We start from the raw sequence: 15,511 nt of genomic DNA on the forward strand, positions 1-15,511 counted from the left end.
GAGCTTTTAAAACCTGTATAATTTTCCTGGCTTAGGATTTATTTGAGGTGAAAACTAAGGCTTCCTTTGTATTTTAGAAGACATATAGCAACCAATGGTGTTTTCTCAGACAGACTTTTTAATTCTTACATGATATTTAGATAACTACAGGTATAAATTATAAGTATTTCCTAGTCAAAAGTCTGACTGAAATCAGTTATTCTCCCTTCATTTGAGAGCATGATGGTATTACCTGAAAAACAAAAGTTCCTTCCTATTATCACAAGCTAATGAGTGATGAAGCCCAGAGTACAATTTTTAATTGATAATTAGGTGTCCTCTAAGCAATACCAAAAACACATTTAAATTGTCTCTGTGTTTGCTACAAGGAACACTTGGTAGTAAATAAATGTGACTATCATTCAATCGGCTAGCTTTGAGAACTTCCACCTTCTTTTCCTGGTTTTATTTTCTACTTCAATATGAAGGCCAATGCTTACCTTTGTGGCTTTTTTTTTTTTTTCTTTTTCCTCCTAACTCTACATTTAAACTCCACAGGCTTGGGGAGGAAAACAAGTATTTCTGTCTCATATAAAAGTTCCTTAGAAGCATATGGAGTCTTGGGGCGCCTGGGTGGCCCAGTCAGTTGAGGTAATGACTTTGGCTCAGGTCATGATCTCATGGTTTGTGAATTCGAGCCCTACGTTGGGCTCTGTGCAGACAGCTTAGAGCCTGGAGCCTGCTTCTGATTCTGTGTCTCCCTCTCTCTCTGCCCCTCCCCCACTCATGCTCTGTCTCTGTCTCAGAAATAAATATTAAAAAAAAAGAAGCATATGGAATCTTTAATGACATATTTGTCTAACAACTTTATAGACATTACATTGTAGTTCTGCAAAACAAGACAATGAAACATACCTCTCAATGTATTTGTCAAGATTTCCTTGTATTTGCAACACTTTTTCTATGTACTTAGGAATACATATTTGCTCAAAGGTAAATACTATTATATAACACATTATAGATCTTTTATATATTTCCACTCCATCTTTTCTTATCAATGAATGCATTTCCAGCATGTCACTATGCTTTGTAGTATTCCAATGCATGGACATACCATTTTTATTTAACCAATTCCATACTGTTGACAACTTACTTTCAACTTTTAGTAATTATAAAGAGTACAATGATGAATAAATTTGTACAGCTATCTTCACAACATGTCTGATTATTTTCTAACAATTTTTTTTGATGTTATTTGAAATAAAGCAAATGATAAATATATTATTTGAAGTAAAGGGAATGAGAGAAAGGAGTGGACAGATGAAGGAGACAGGGAAAGGAGAGGAAGGAAAGGAACAAAACAGAAAGAGCAGCAGAATAAGACATAGATTTAAAAAAAAATACAAATAGTATATTTGAGTCTATTAGCAGAGTTGTTATTACTGTTCTATCATTTTCAGCAAATTCCTGTTACTTAAGTTTACATAGGGTAAAACCCTTCCTTGCAATCGTAAACTAAATTGTAACAATTCCTTCTTTGGAAGCTTATTTTCTCTGCCTCAATATTCATGGGATTCTTTTTATCCTGAATTTTATTTTTTTTTAAATGTTTACTTTTGAGAGACAGAGAGAGAGAGAGAGAGAGAGCGCGCGCACAACAGCGCACGCAAGCGAGCAGCAGAGAGAGGAGAGAGGATCCCCAGCAGGCTCTTATACGGGGCTCGAACTCGCAAACTGAGGAGATCATGACCTGGGCTGAAATCAAGAGTCAGACGCTTAACCACTTAACCAACTGAGCCACCCAGGTGCCCCTATTCTGAATTTTAAATCATATCTATAGATTTAGACTTGTAAGAATCTCAATGTAAAGAATTTTTTTCTTCCTGGAATATGGCAGTTTGCATGCACAGGTGTTTTCTAGTGCAGACATTTCCATACGTCGCTGATTATTACTTTGTGTGCAATTTCAAATTAACTTTTTTCATTAAGGAAAAAAAAGAATTATCCCTATGTCAGACAGTTTTAGATACCTAGGATATCTCTCATCCTTTTAGCTTCTTCTCATTCCTCCCAGATCTAGTAACAGATTGCCATTAATCTGGTTTTCCATAATGTAGTGAACTTTCCTCCATTTCTACAATTTAGTGGTCATTTGGGAGGTCACATCAAGGGATATTAACCAGGTGTCTAGTTACTTTCTGATGATTTTTTAATTGTCTCAACTGCTTTCGAATATGTCTTTGTGAATCAAGAATGGATTCATATATCAGTGCTGATAAGATTCTCAGGTTTGAAAAGAAGGGAGAGAGATAAGGACGATCAGGGAGAAAATGAACATAAAAGGAGTGGTTCCAAAAAAAAAAAAAAAAAAAAGGAACTAAATATTGTGGTAATTTTTTTAAGTGCAAAGTTCAGGATAAAAGTTTAAAAAATAAACATGGAAAACTGAAGAAAAGCAAACATTCTTGACATTTAATTTCCAAACACAAAGGTATTTTTATTTTTTTACATACTTCCTGGAAAGCCAAATTATTAATGGTGACTATCCTAGACAAAATGTTTGGAGACATTAATTTATTTAATCAACAAAAGCTTTACATTAAGAAATTTTAGTCAAGCAAACTAACGAGAGATTGTAATTATACAGAATAGCATTAGGCATGCATGAGTGACAATGAAAGCTCCTTATTTGCTATTAGTCAAAGTTGATATAACTTAATAATGTTAAAGACAGAAAACTTCAATGAACATTTTAGAAAGCATTTTATCACACCTTATTCCATCAGGCATTCTCAATTTAGATTAGCATAGTGCCTAACACGGTACCTGATTAGTCCTTATTGCCACTTATTTGTTTGTATTTTTTACAAGTGGTATTCAATGAGACCAAATTGATAGAAACCATTTAGGAAAGCATTAAAAAAAAAAAAAATCAAGGGATATTCAGTTTAATATAAAATTTAAAACTGCTCAATATTCATAAGTATAATTTTAATTTAGTAGTAAAACTGAAAAAAAACTGTTCTTTCCTAAAGACATTTTCATTCAAACCAAGAAAAACCAAACAAACAAAAAGAATTATAATTATGATAATTTGAATGCCTAACCTTTTTATAAGGAAATCAGATTTTGGCATGTTAATCACTTAATCAAGTGTGTTTTTTGAAATGTAAGGGAATATTACAAACTGAAAAATATTTGTTTTGACTATTTCAAAAGGAATATAACCCAATGAATATATAATCACATATAACATTTAAGATACCATACGTTGACATATTTGTTGACTTTTTAAGGAAAGTGTGTGCTACATATTAGCCAAAAAAAAAGTACCTTTCCTCCTAATTTTCCATTCACGAGTCTTCTCTAATAGTCATAGAAATGGGGGCTGGGGTGAAACAGAGAGAATAAAATAACTTTCATTTCATATAACAAACACTCAGACTGATCATTGCATTTGTAAAAACAAAATACATTCTGGTAAGTTTTTCTGACCATGTATCCTGTAGCAAAATAACTGGAGATAGTATTCAATATTAAACTTCTGTCCTCTAATCATAATAAAATACCTATTTTGGACACTGGTATTTTAAAAGCTCAATTATTAAGTATTGATTGTTAATTTAATTATTAACTGGTATCAAAGATACTACATTTTATTTCTATTCATTAATAGAAGATGCATGTTGTTCCATTTTAATTTTTAAAGATACAAGCATACAGAAATTATGCATTAGCTTTGGCTTGTAAATGCACTAAACACATTCTCAATTACCATGTAAGAATTAAAACTTAAGGAATAAAGAGAATCCAAAAAAATAAATAAAATAACTAATTTCTTTCCAACTATAGCATTTTTTATCTTATACATAAAAATAAAAGATAGAAATGCTGACTATGCATTATGTTATTAAGATGCTGAGAGTAAGCATTAAAGAGCAAAAAATAAAATCTTAAAATTTGGGAAAAAACTCAAACACCATTATAAAAAAATAAATACGAGGCAATGAGGACTAATCGATCCTATCAGATACTATGTTAGGCACTATGCTACAAAAAATTGAGAATCATCAATGGTATAAGAAGTAATAAAATGCTTTTTAACTTAATTGTTTTTTTACCACCTGACTATCAATTCAAAGGGAGAAAATAAACTTATTACATAAATACTTCAGATTATCGCCTAATAAACTCAAGAAAATAAGTACCATAAAAGTCAAAATCTATAGAAAACAAAAGTATACATATCTGGATGGTAAAGGGGAGGTCTTTGTTTTCTATTTTTAGAACAGAAAAAAATTGCAAAGGAAAGATGAAAAGGAATAGTTACATAAAAATAGGTCAAAACCAATAAATCTAAAGAGAATGAATACTCGTCTTGTTTTCCTCAACAGTCAGCTATATACTTGCACCCACAACAGAGTATAAGAGCCATAAATGACCATACTCTAATTCAGCAAGCTCAATCTCAGAGTTTATTGTAGATAATTCTGCACATACAATACTCAATGAATTTTGCTGGGATAAATAAAAAATATGTATAAAAGTCTGTGAAGCAAAATTTAAATGTAAATGTCCCCAAACTCAAAAAACACTTTAAAACAGGATGCATTATTAAAATACTTCGTAGGAAGACAAAATACATATTCAGAAAATGCATATGGGACACGTGGGTGGCTCAGTCACTTAAGCATCTGGCTCTTGGTTTTGGCTCAGGTCGTGATCTCACAGTTCCTGAGTTCAAGCCCCACATCAGGCTCTGCACTCACAGTGTAGAGCCTGCTTGGAATTTTCTCTCTTTGGCCCTCCCCTGCTCACTCTGTCTCTCTGAAAATAAATACACTTTAAAGAAAAAAAAGCCTATGAAATAATGAAGAGAGACTATACAACTGAAAATTATGACAATTACACAATAATTATAATTATATTCTTATGGAAGCCACTGAGATATACAACCAGTTATTTTTAGGTGACAAAGGCTTATTTCCTATAAGATGACATTTTAATAAGATTTTGTTTTTACTTGAGTTCTTAAAATGATTTGAGGGGTGCCTGGGTGGCTCAGGCGGTTGAGCATCTGACTTCAGCTCAGGTCATGATATTGCACTCTGTGAGTTCAAGGGCTGCATCAGGCTCTGGGCTGACAGCTCAGAGCCTGGAGCCTGCTTCAGATTCTGTGTCTCCCTCTCTCTCTGCTCCTCCCCCACTCACGCTCTGTCTCTCTCTCTAAAATGAATAAACGTTAAAAACAATTAAAAAAAATGATTTGAAGATGCTATAAAATACTAAGATAAAAAGTAAGAATATTTTTAAAAGATGAGGAACTCACATATAATAAAATATCACCAGAATCCTTGGGAGTTGTCACAGGACAGTTAAATTTTCCAAATGGCTTAAATTATTAAAATCTTACTTTACAATGTTGTTTAAAATCTTAGATACACAGAAATACACATGATTCTGGCTGACTTCTTAAGCAGAACACAGGATAAAATGGTCTCTTGTATGATGGACAGTTGGACTCAGAGATGCATTATTAACACATAGTAGAAAAATACTTTTGAGATTCACTGAAATGTTGAGAACAATATTTTTCTGTACTGCTGTTAGTTGTTTGTTATGTATTTTGCCCTTTCTCTTTTCTTAAAGGTGACTGTTTCCAAGGAGGCTATTCTTTCCCTTTTTGTAATTTGTTAACTGTAAACAAAGTTTTGTGGGTAAGGGTGCAGGTTAGGTAGGCCACAATAGGCCAAAAAGAAGCACTCATCTATAAATTCTACCAAACACAAGCTCTATAAAACCTCAGTTTCTTCATCTGTAAAACGCAGATAATAACAGCACCTAAGCACATATGGTTGTTTGGAGGACAAATTGAGATAAAGCCAATAAAGCCATAGGCACACAACTTGGCATACAGTAAACAATTACTGCTGCCTTAGAAATTAAGTAGCTCAATTTTTGAATACATCTCTGTGTGTGTGTGTGTGTGTGTGTGTGTGTGTGTGCGCGCGCGCGCGCGCGTGTGTTCACAATAAAGTCTGGAGGGGCACCTGGGTGGCTCAGTCAGTTAAGCATCCAACTTTTAGCTCAGGTCCGGATCTCGTGGTCCATGAGTTGAAGCCCAACACAGGGCTCTGTGCTGACAACTCAGAGCCTAGAACCTGCTTCAGAATCTGTGTCTACCTCTCTCTCTGCCCTTCCCCCACTTGCTTTTTGTCACTCTCTCTCTCTCAAAAATAAACATTAAAAAAAATTTAGAATAAAGTCTGGAAAGAACACCTCAAAAAGTTAATAGTGTCTCAAAGAAATAACACTTCGTATCAACTAAGATGGCTAAAATAAAAAAGTAATAATTTTGGCTGGCAAGGATATAAGAAACCCTCCTACATTGCTGATGGGGATGTAAAAGGGTGCAGCCACTTTGGAAAACAACTTAGTTTCTTAAAAATTTAAACACGGATTTATCATATGACCCAGCAATTCCACCTTGGTAGTAACTATACAAAATAAAAATTTACGTCCACATAAAGACTTACACATAAATATTCCATTAGCATTATTCATTCAACCCAAATGTCCATCAACTGGTGAATAACCAAATGTGGTACATCCACACTCTGGAATACTCTTCAGTAATAAAAAGAAATGAAATACTGATACTTGCTACAACATGAATGAACCTCAAAAACATTATGCTGACTGAAAGAAACCAAACACAAAAGACCATATATGTATGATTATACTTATAAGAAATACACAGAAAAGGCAAATCTGGACACAGAAAGTAGATGAGTAGATACCTAGACCTGGGGGTGGCACCAAGGATTAACTGTAAATAGGCACTAGGGATCTTACTGGGGTAACAGAAATGTCCTCAAACTGGATTATGGTTATGCCTGTACAACTCAATGAACTTAAGTAAAAATCATTACATTTAAAATGGGCAAATTTGGGGGTAAGTGGCTACTAGCTTAGTAGGAAGAGCATTCAACTCTTGCTCTCAGGGTCCTGAGTTCAGGCCCCACATTGGGTATAGATATTAAATAAATTAACTTAAAAAAAAAAGGTAGATTTTGTTGTATGTAAATTATACCTCAACAAAGTTGTTTTTTATAAAGTTAGCAATGGTTATCTTTACCTAATAGTGTCATGGGTGATTTTTCCCCCGGTTTTACTTTTGAAAATAAGGTTTTGTTTATTTAAAACAAAAAGAGTAAACTGCCAAATTTATTGGACTTATGTACAATTTAAGTGACTGAGGGGCGCCTGCCTGGGTGGCTCAGTCCGTTAAGCCTCTGACTTCGGCTCAAGTCATGATATTGCACTCTGTGAGTTCGAGCCCCACGTCGGCTCTGTGCTGACAGCTCAGAGCCTGGAGCCTGCTTCGCATTCTGTGTCTCCTTCTCTCTCTGCCCCTCCGCCTCTCATGCTCGCTCGCTCACTCTCTCTCTCTCTCTCTCTCTCTCCCTCAAAAATAAACATTAAAAAAAAAGTGACTGAGTAAAGACAAGGGGACTCTCCTCTGAATAAAGTAATTGGCTGTCGTATCTATTTTGCTTATTTTTTTATTGACTCTCATTTCTTAGCAAGGTTCTAGAGAAGTAAAGAATTATTAAACAGCTGATTAAGTGATTCAAAATTGAGAGAAAAATATTAACTGCCCCACGTGGATTTTTCTAAACATACTGCCCGAGGTAATTTTGTGATATGAAATACTTTAAAGATTGTTTTTCACAATCTTTCCTGGATGAGAAGATAACATAGGTTACATAGACCAATGTGGTCACACCAAGTCTAAATCTAAGCAAAACAAAAATACTAAAAGAACACAAACCCTTTAAATACTTGGGCCCAGGACCCTTTTTTAAAGAACTTTTTCAAGAGACTCACACACTCTAAAGCTTCAGAATAATTACTTTCTAGTAATTATAAAATTTAGGTAACTTAAGAAATTTCTGTAACTTCTGAAACAAATCAGCCAAAGACTGCATTTCACTGTATAAATGGAAGCTCAAATCAAACTGGGTCTGAAAAGTTAGGATAAAGGCAACTTATACTAGTTTCCCATGGCTAACGTTAACAAATTACCACAAACTCGGTTGTTTAAAAACAACAGAAATTTGCTCTCATAGTTCTAGAGCCCAGATGTCTGAGACATACTACCTCTGAAGGCTCCAGGGAAGACTCCTTGCCTCTTCCTAGCTTCTGGTGACACAGGTATCCCTTGGCTTATTTATGGCAGCGCAGCTGCAATTTCTACCTCCATTTTCACATGACCTCTTCCTTCAGGTGTCTCCCTGTCCCTTCCTCTACTTATAAGGACATCAGTCACTGGATTTAGGAGCCACCCTAAATCCAAAATGATTTTACCTGGAGATCTTGAACTAATTACATCTACAAAGATCTTACCCCAAAAAGGGACTAGACAAGTTTTGGTGTTTTTTTTTTTTTTTTTTAACGTTTATTTCTGAGATAGAGACAGAGCATGAGTGGGGGAGGGGCAAAGGGAGGGGGAGACACAGAATCGGAAGCAGGCTCCAGGCTCTGAGCTGTCAGCAGAGAGCCCGATGAGGGGCTCAAACTCACAAACCACGAGATCATGACCTGAGCCGAAGTCGGTCGCTCAACTGACTGAGCCACCCAGGCGCCCTAACCAGTTGTTTTTAAATACGTGAAAGTTCGTTCTTTAGGACAAACCTCACCGAAAAAACTTAAATTTGAAATTGTTTTGTGCATTCTCAGTTGAAAATATCCTATCATTTTAATTTGCCCTTTCTCAGTAGAAAGTTTCCTATTATATCATCAGGACATTCTATCATTAAAAAATTATAAACTACATACAAAGAGTTAGATGAAAACGTTTTACTGTAACAACTTATTTCCCAAAGGCTATTTCTCTCCTGGTGTTCCCCATCACGGTGAATGCCCTCTCCAACAATGCAGCCAATTCTCACTTGCCTCACCAGCCTAGTCAAAAATCACTACCATGTTGGGCCAAAGCGAGCCTTTAAAATGTAAATCTGCTATATCACTCTCCTAATGAAATTCTCCAGTGGCTTCCATCACAAATAGAATAAAATCCAATCCAATCCCCTTCTCCCCCTCCCCCAGCCAAACTTCCTTTCATCCTGGAACATACCCAGCATACACCTGTCTTACTGCTACCTCTATTTCTATTTCATGCAGTTATTTGAAAGGCTGAATCTCTGTCACTTCTCTGCTGAAATGTCACCTCATAGAAAGGCCATTCCTGACAACACTATCTAAAACTGCACTCCTGGGTCATTCTCCCTTTACCCTTCTGAACTACTGTTTCAGAAAATAACAATTTGATGATCTACATTAGTTTGTTCTTTACTGTTAACCTCAATGCACTAGAAAGTAAGTTCCATGAAAGCAGTGGAATATTTGGCACATGCTAGCTCAACTAATACCCAAATGAAGAACATACCTAACTTTGAATGGCAGCAATAACTTTTTCATGTATTTCCCTTTTCCAATATCCCCACCTCCATTTTGTGAGGAATATTACGACAAATATTTCCCCAAATTATTTCACAATATGTGAATACAATATTTCAAATGTATTCACAATACATTTTTATTCTGCTTTGAAAAAAACAATTACCAACAGAAGTTTCTCTACAAGTTAAATATTATCAGGAATGGCAACCAGTTGCTTGCCATTAGATGGGATGGGAAACGGGGCTAGTTCCCATTTCACAGTCCTTTGATCTGATAACAAACACTCTGCCCAACTGCTCCTTTCCTCTTCCTAAACTATCAGAAGAACTGCTTTCCAAAAACACAAAGACTCTTCTGGAGAACAGACTCATCAATACTTAGGGCTATTGTATCTACCCTATTGTATCTCTACCTTATCAGTCATTAAGGCCTTTCTTTCCCTTGAATAGTGTTCCAAAGTAAATTCCAAGGAACAATGTTTCACAGAGGTGTTAACAGACACTGAAAAGGGTCAAATAAACTTAGGAAAAACTTCAATAAGCAAAATAGAGCAGATATTGTTCCTAGAGGACTTTTCAGAATCTTAACTATGTTAATGTAGATTGTAAATCTCCACAATGGAAAGAGTATACACACTGAAACCCAAACTTACTTTTTTCAACTCAAACTTAACAGAATCTTGCATCAATCATTTCATTCATTACTTTTTTCCCCAGCTATCTCAAAAATCTTGGTAGCCTGACTTACCAAAGACACTTTTTACTCTAGATGACAAGAAAGGTTTAAAAGGAGACTTGCTAATGGATTTAAATTATAATTAAAATGTTCACTGCAGGATGTTATTTGGGGTAAGTCACTATACTTTTTCATAAATGGTGAAAAAATTGAAATTACCAAAAGCATAAAATTGGGGTCGATGGCACTCAAGTAATCTCCCCTCCACCCTTTTTAATAACACCTTATCCCTTTTTAACAACACCACTAACCAAAATAAGGCTGGGACTAGAGGTACAGAAAGAAGCAAAATTTTTTGCCTAAATATTTTACTTACATTTCTGGGGGTAACTATAATGGTAGGTAACAGATTCTTAAATAAAAAAACTAAATCAGTAGGATCACTTTAGAATATGCTAAACAACACAAATTCACACCCTGATGCAAAAATCACTACCCTCACAAGTCCTCTTTTTTCTCCATCATTCTCCCATATCTCAAGGGATCCCACCCTTATGACTGTCCCTGAATGCCTCCCCTTGCCTCTAAAACCTTCTTCTGGTCACCCTTTTCACTCCTATTCTGTATCAGTGCCAACTTCCAACCTTGAACTAGTTCATCCTAACATTTGCAGCATATCTTCATAGATATCTGATATTAGAAGCAGAAGTTGAATTAGTCATAGACCTAACATCAAAGAAACTCCTGAAACTTAGAGGCCTAATTGGAATATGGCACAAAGGCAACCTCCCCTCCCGGAAAGACAAACAATGCTACCTTCAAGTCTGATCCTCTAACAATCCTAAATTCTTTGAAACTAAAAATAGCTCAGCTGTTGTCTCATCTGCCAGCAGATGGCCAGACTATTTTTAATTCAGGATTCTAGAGAGCAGGAATGGATCAAGCTAAGCTAGGGCAGCCTAGAAGCCCTCTGCAGAGTTTGGTCTTAGCTGCAGAGAGCTGTAGTGGGGCAGGTACCAAGAGAGGGCAACCTGGAGCTGTTCTTGGGCTTGTGGGCTTCACAGTGATTTTAACAATGTAGATGTGAAGGGTTTTTTTGTTGGTTTTTTTTCTGGGTTTTTGTGGGTTTTTTTGCCATTCTTCAAAATAAAGTCTGAAATGTAAGATCATTTGTTAAAAAATTTAAATAATCTGCATACCCTTTAAAGTTTTCATTATTTTTCTTGTGAAAAAAATAAAAATTTTCTGTATATAGTATCTTTGCAAATGGATTTTGTTTTAATAAAAATCTCCCCTAATCTAGATAAGGTGTCCTAAAACGTTTAACGAAAAAATATAGTTTTCTTAAGAACTGTGATGAAATACAATTTCATCAGTATTATTTACAGAATTCCTATTCATAACTGGTCACTATATTAAAAGGTAACCAAATTTGGAATACCAGTGCTCTGAAATCTCCTCACATGCCAATAAAATGATTTTAAAACACAAAAGGATTAAAAGTCTGACATACCATACATTTTCCTGTTTATTGCCCATCTCCCTTCAACTCCTCAGTAAGTGCTCAGTAACTATTTGGGGGTAGAGAAGAGAAAGGATGCAGGCAGGTGTATTCAGAAGAGTTATATACACAGTATATTTAGAAGGATTATAACACTCACATCTATACTTCCATCATCCAACTCCTACCTGTTCACAACCTAATCTACATCAGAGATGACCAAACCAGTCCATTCCAGTTTACATTCCCATCCTGCTTGATAGCCACATAGATTAAGAGACCAAAGTGGGCCTGGATTCTCAACAATGAAGACCAAGGGGAGACTTATAATAGTTTCCAGGGACAATACATATTTGAAGATACCATCTTACTACAAGACATTATACTTTCTGTAACAATGAAATGGGTTATCCCTATCTGTTTATGTTTGGCAATAATGTAAATGTATGACTGGAAGGAAACTAAATTCATCAGGGATTAACTACTTTGAGATTGTTCAATTCAATTTTGTAGGAGACTAAATGTAACTCCTAGAAAATGTGAGAAAAAGCCTTATACATCTTAAGAAAGTACTGTGTTGCCTAGCCCCTGCCTGGGCAGTCACATTCCTCACAATAAAGCTTCTGCTAACTATATGGAAGAGGCAGACAAAAAGTAAAAACCCAGCAAAATCTGCAATAGACAATTCCTAGTATAGCTGGCACACTCACTACCAAGTAGCTCCTATACCTAGATACGGTAAGGACCAAGCTATAAGCCCTCTAAAGGTGCCAATCAAGAGGGACAAGAAGGGGCGCCTGGGTGGCTCAGTTGGTTGGGCGACCGATTTCAGCTCAGGTCATATCTAGCAGTCTCTGAGTTCGAGCCCCGCATCGGGCTCTGTGCTGACAGCTCAGAGCCTGGAGCCTATTTCGGATTCTGTGTCTCCCCCTCTCTCTGCCTCTCCCCTGCTCACGCTCTGTGTCTGTCTCTCAATAATAAATAAACGTTAAAAAAAAAAAATTAAAAAAAAAAGAGGGACAAGAATATTCAATGCACAAGTTAACAAAACTGTGTGTTCACGTTCATGGCATATTAGAGGGGATGTAACCTTACAATCATTAAGTTCCATATCCCAATCTTACAAGGAAGGAAACTAAGGCCCAAAGACTCGACTATACTGCAATGTAACAGATTTAAGCCAGGATCCCAGATTCTCCTTCCACTGAACTCTCCATTAAAACACACTCACTTAGGGGTGCCTGGGTGGCTCAGTTGATTAAGTGTCTGACTACTGGTTTTGGCTCAGGTCATGATTTCACAATGCATAAGTTAGAGCCCCACGTCAGGCTCTGCACTGGCAGTGAGGGGCCTGCTTGGGATTCTCTCTCTCTCTCCCTCTCTCTCTCTCTGACCCACCCATGCTCTCTCTCAAAATAAATCAATCAACTTGAAAAAAACAAAAAACAACCCACTCACTTACATTGGCATTTTGGAGAAGAAAAAATATGTATATAAAACACACTCTATTTTTTCAGTCTAATACTTATAATTTAGTATATTAAAATATATTTAACATGGAAAATCTAGCCTCAAACTAAACGTTTAGTTTGAATCTCTAGAGTTCTTTAACCTGCACATTATTTATAAACATGTAATTCCTTTAAAAACTCTAAAAATCATTTCTTCCCTCATCCCACCCCAATTTAATAATTACTCCTTTCAGGACCTAGATGTAAATTCAATTTTTTACATTATACAATGTCTTGTCATATACCTAGAACAGTCTTTCATTAGCTACGAGAATAATAAAAGACGAACTTCTAATCCACGAAGGGCCAGAAAACTAAACTTAAACCCACTATACCACAGATTTAAAGAATTTTTAACGAAAATTTCTATGGTAATGTTTTTCACATCACCACCTTAAAGTATCTAGAAAAGAAGTTAAAACAATACAGATTATATAGCAAGTTAGAAAGTAGTATATTTTAATAATTAAAAGGTCTTTGCTATCTTCACGCTTTACTTTAGTACACCTTTAAGTTACCCTGGATTTCTTCCCCTTCAAGAACACTTTTTTTTCCAAAGCCCATTTAACAAGTTTCATTTTCTTGTCAATTCGATATAGTCTATTTCCACTGCTATAAAATAAAAGCCTAAGTGTTAGGAATTCATCTTTGTGTTAAATGTCCTGGTCTCTCCTTAAACGATTTCATCTTTGACGGATGCCACAGATCAGTGTTCTCCCTTTAACAATTCCTCATCTTGCCTGTCCTCGCTATAGGTATTGTTTGGAATTACTCTGCTATGGGCTTCAGTACACTAGATCTCCTCCGTCTCAACTACAGACCAGAATGCAAGCTTGAGAGCAGCTGCCACTGTCCAGACATGTGGCTGGTGGGTGTCATTGTCTTTTTCATTTTCCCCATTTCAAAACCTCCCTTTCTTGTCATAAAGCCAGCATATTTAAAGGTCCTTCACTTCCTCGCCTTTATATCGCCACCCCCACCCCTTAACCTCTGGTCTTGTTCTTCCAGGTCAGTCCAGTCACACACAACATCACTCTGTTTTTCTTGTGGCGGAGGCGGAGAGATGTCAGAATGGGCTACACCTCTTACAAACCCCTGCTCAAGACTGTCAACAAGGGAACAACTTCGGCCTATCTTCCCAAAGTATCACACCAAACGACAAAGTTATCGAAATTACGATACGGAACCCTTCCCACGCCCAATCTTGACAAATCAGCTCCACCTCGATTTTCAAGCTAATAAACAACAGCTCATCTTCTGCTCATCACAAAGGGTGATATCCTGTCCGCACCGCACGGTCCATCAGCAAAATCTTCCCATACTCTCAAGTCGATTCCAAGCCCTGCCCTGTTCCCCGAGCCTAGCTTACTGCCCTTCCTCCTCCACCCTGCCTCTGCCCCACATCCAGCCGAGTTAGTGTCAACTCCAGCCAGGGAGCAAAGAGCTTCGCAAGGGCTCCCTGAAGTCAGCGGCGCCGGCTTAGGGCAGCCCCAGACGACCCCACCTCCGGCGGCGGCAGCCGCGCGGGCCGCCCCTACCCCCGCCCCGGGCCTCCTCCCCGCTCACCTAACGCCACCTCGCACGCTTTGCGCAGCTGGGAGTGATGCGCCTTCTTCACTTCCTTGTCGGCCAAAATCTTTTCCAGGGCCCGGGTCAGGAACATGTTCTTCGTCTTCTTCCCCTCATACATGGACGCAAAGAAGGAGGCGGCGGCTCGTCCGACCCGCGGCTCCCAGCGGCTGGAGGGGAAGAGGAGGAAGAGGAGGAGGGGGAAGAAGAGGAGAGAAAGGAGAGGGGGTGGAAGTGGAGGAGAGGAGGCGTGGAGGGCAGCGGCAGGATCAGGAAGGGGCGGGCAGGTGGGAGCAGTCGCGGTGCAGGCGAGGGGCACGGAGGTCTTCACCGCCTCTAGAGAGGCCACCCCTAGAGGGCCGCGCCCGTCGGACCTCCGCTCTCCTGCCTGGGGTCGCTTCCCGGCCACCCCCCTCACTCGCCCCTCCGGCCCAGGGGCGGCGAGGGAGCCCAGTCCGGGCGGCCGTCTGCCGGGAGCCGAGGGACAAGGCGGCGGCAGCTCAGAAGCCCGAAGAGAGCACGGCTGCCCTAGCTACCGTGGGGATTAGCACCCGCCGCGGCCGCGGACTGGCCTCCATCACCGCCGACCTGCCCCGGCCGCCATGTTGGGAGGAAACGACGCGTCACGCAGCGGCCGAACGGCTGCAGAGGAGGAAGCGGCGGCGGCGGCGGCGGCGCTGCCTGCCCGGAGCTGCCGCGGCGCGGGGAGGCTGGGGGCGGAGGGCGGCGCGGGAGGAGAGGCCCGAGCCGCAGCGCTACGGTGGCCCGGCGGGGCCTCGCCGCCTCCCTCGTTCGCCTGCAGGGCGGCGTG

General features: G+C 38.5%; 1 protein-coding gene across 3 annotated transcripts in view; it reads right to left on the reverse strand.

The window, feature by feature from the left end:
* Window positions 1–15,006, reverse strand: part of ARFGEF1 (ADP ribosylation factor guanine nucleotide exchange factor 1) — a 149,672-nt gene extending 134,666 nt beyond the window's left edge. For all 3 annotated transcript variants that reach the window (XM_058699744.1, XM_058699745.1, XM_058699748.1), the window contains exon 1: window positions 14,698–15,006. In XM_058699744.1, the coding sequence (XP_058555727.1) occupies window positions 14,698–14,821 (124 nt within the window). In that variant the 5' untranslated portion in view covers window positions 14,822–15,006. The remainder of the gene's footprint in view (window positions 1–14,697) is intronic.
* Between the last annotated feature and the right edge of the window lie 505 nt (window positions 15,007–15,511).

The sequence above is a fragment of the Neofelis nebulosa genome, chromosome 14, assembly GCF_028018385.1.
Source record: "Neofelis nebulosa isolate mNeoNeb1 chromosome 14, mNeoNeb1.pri, whole genome shotgun sequence".
NCBI lineage: Eukaryota > Metazoa > Chordata > Mammalia > Carnivora > Felidae > Neofelis > Neofelis nebulosa.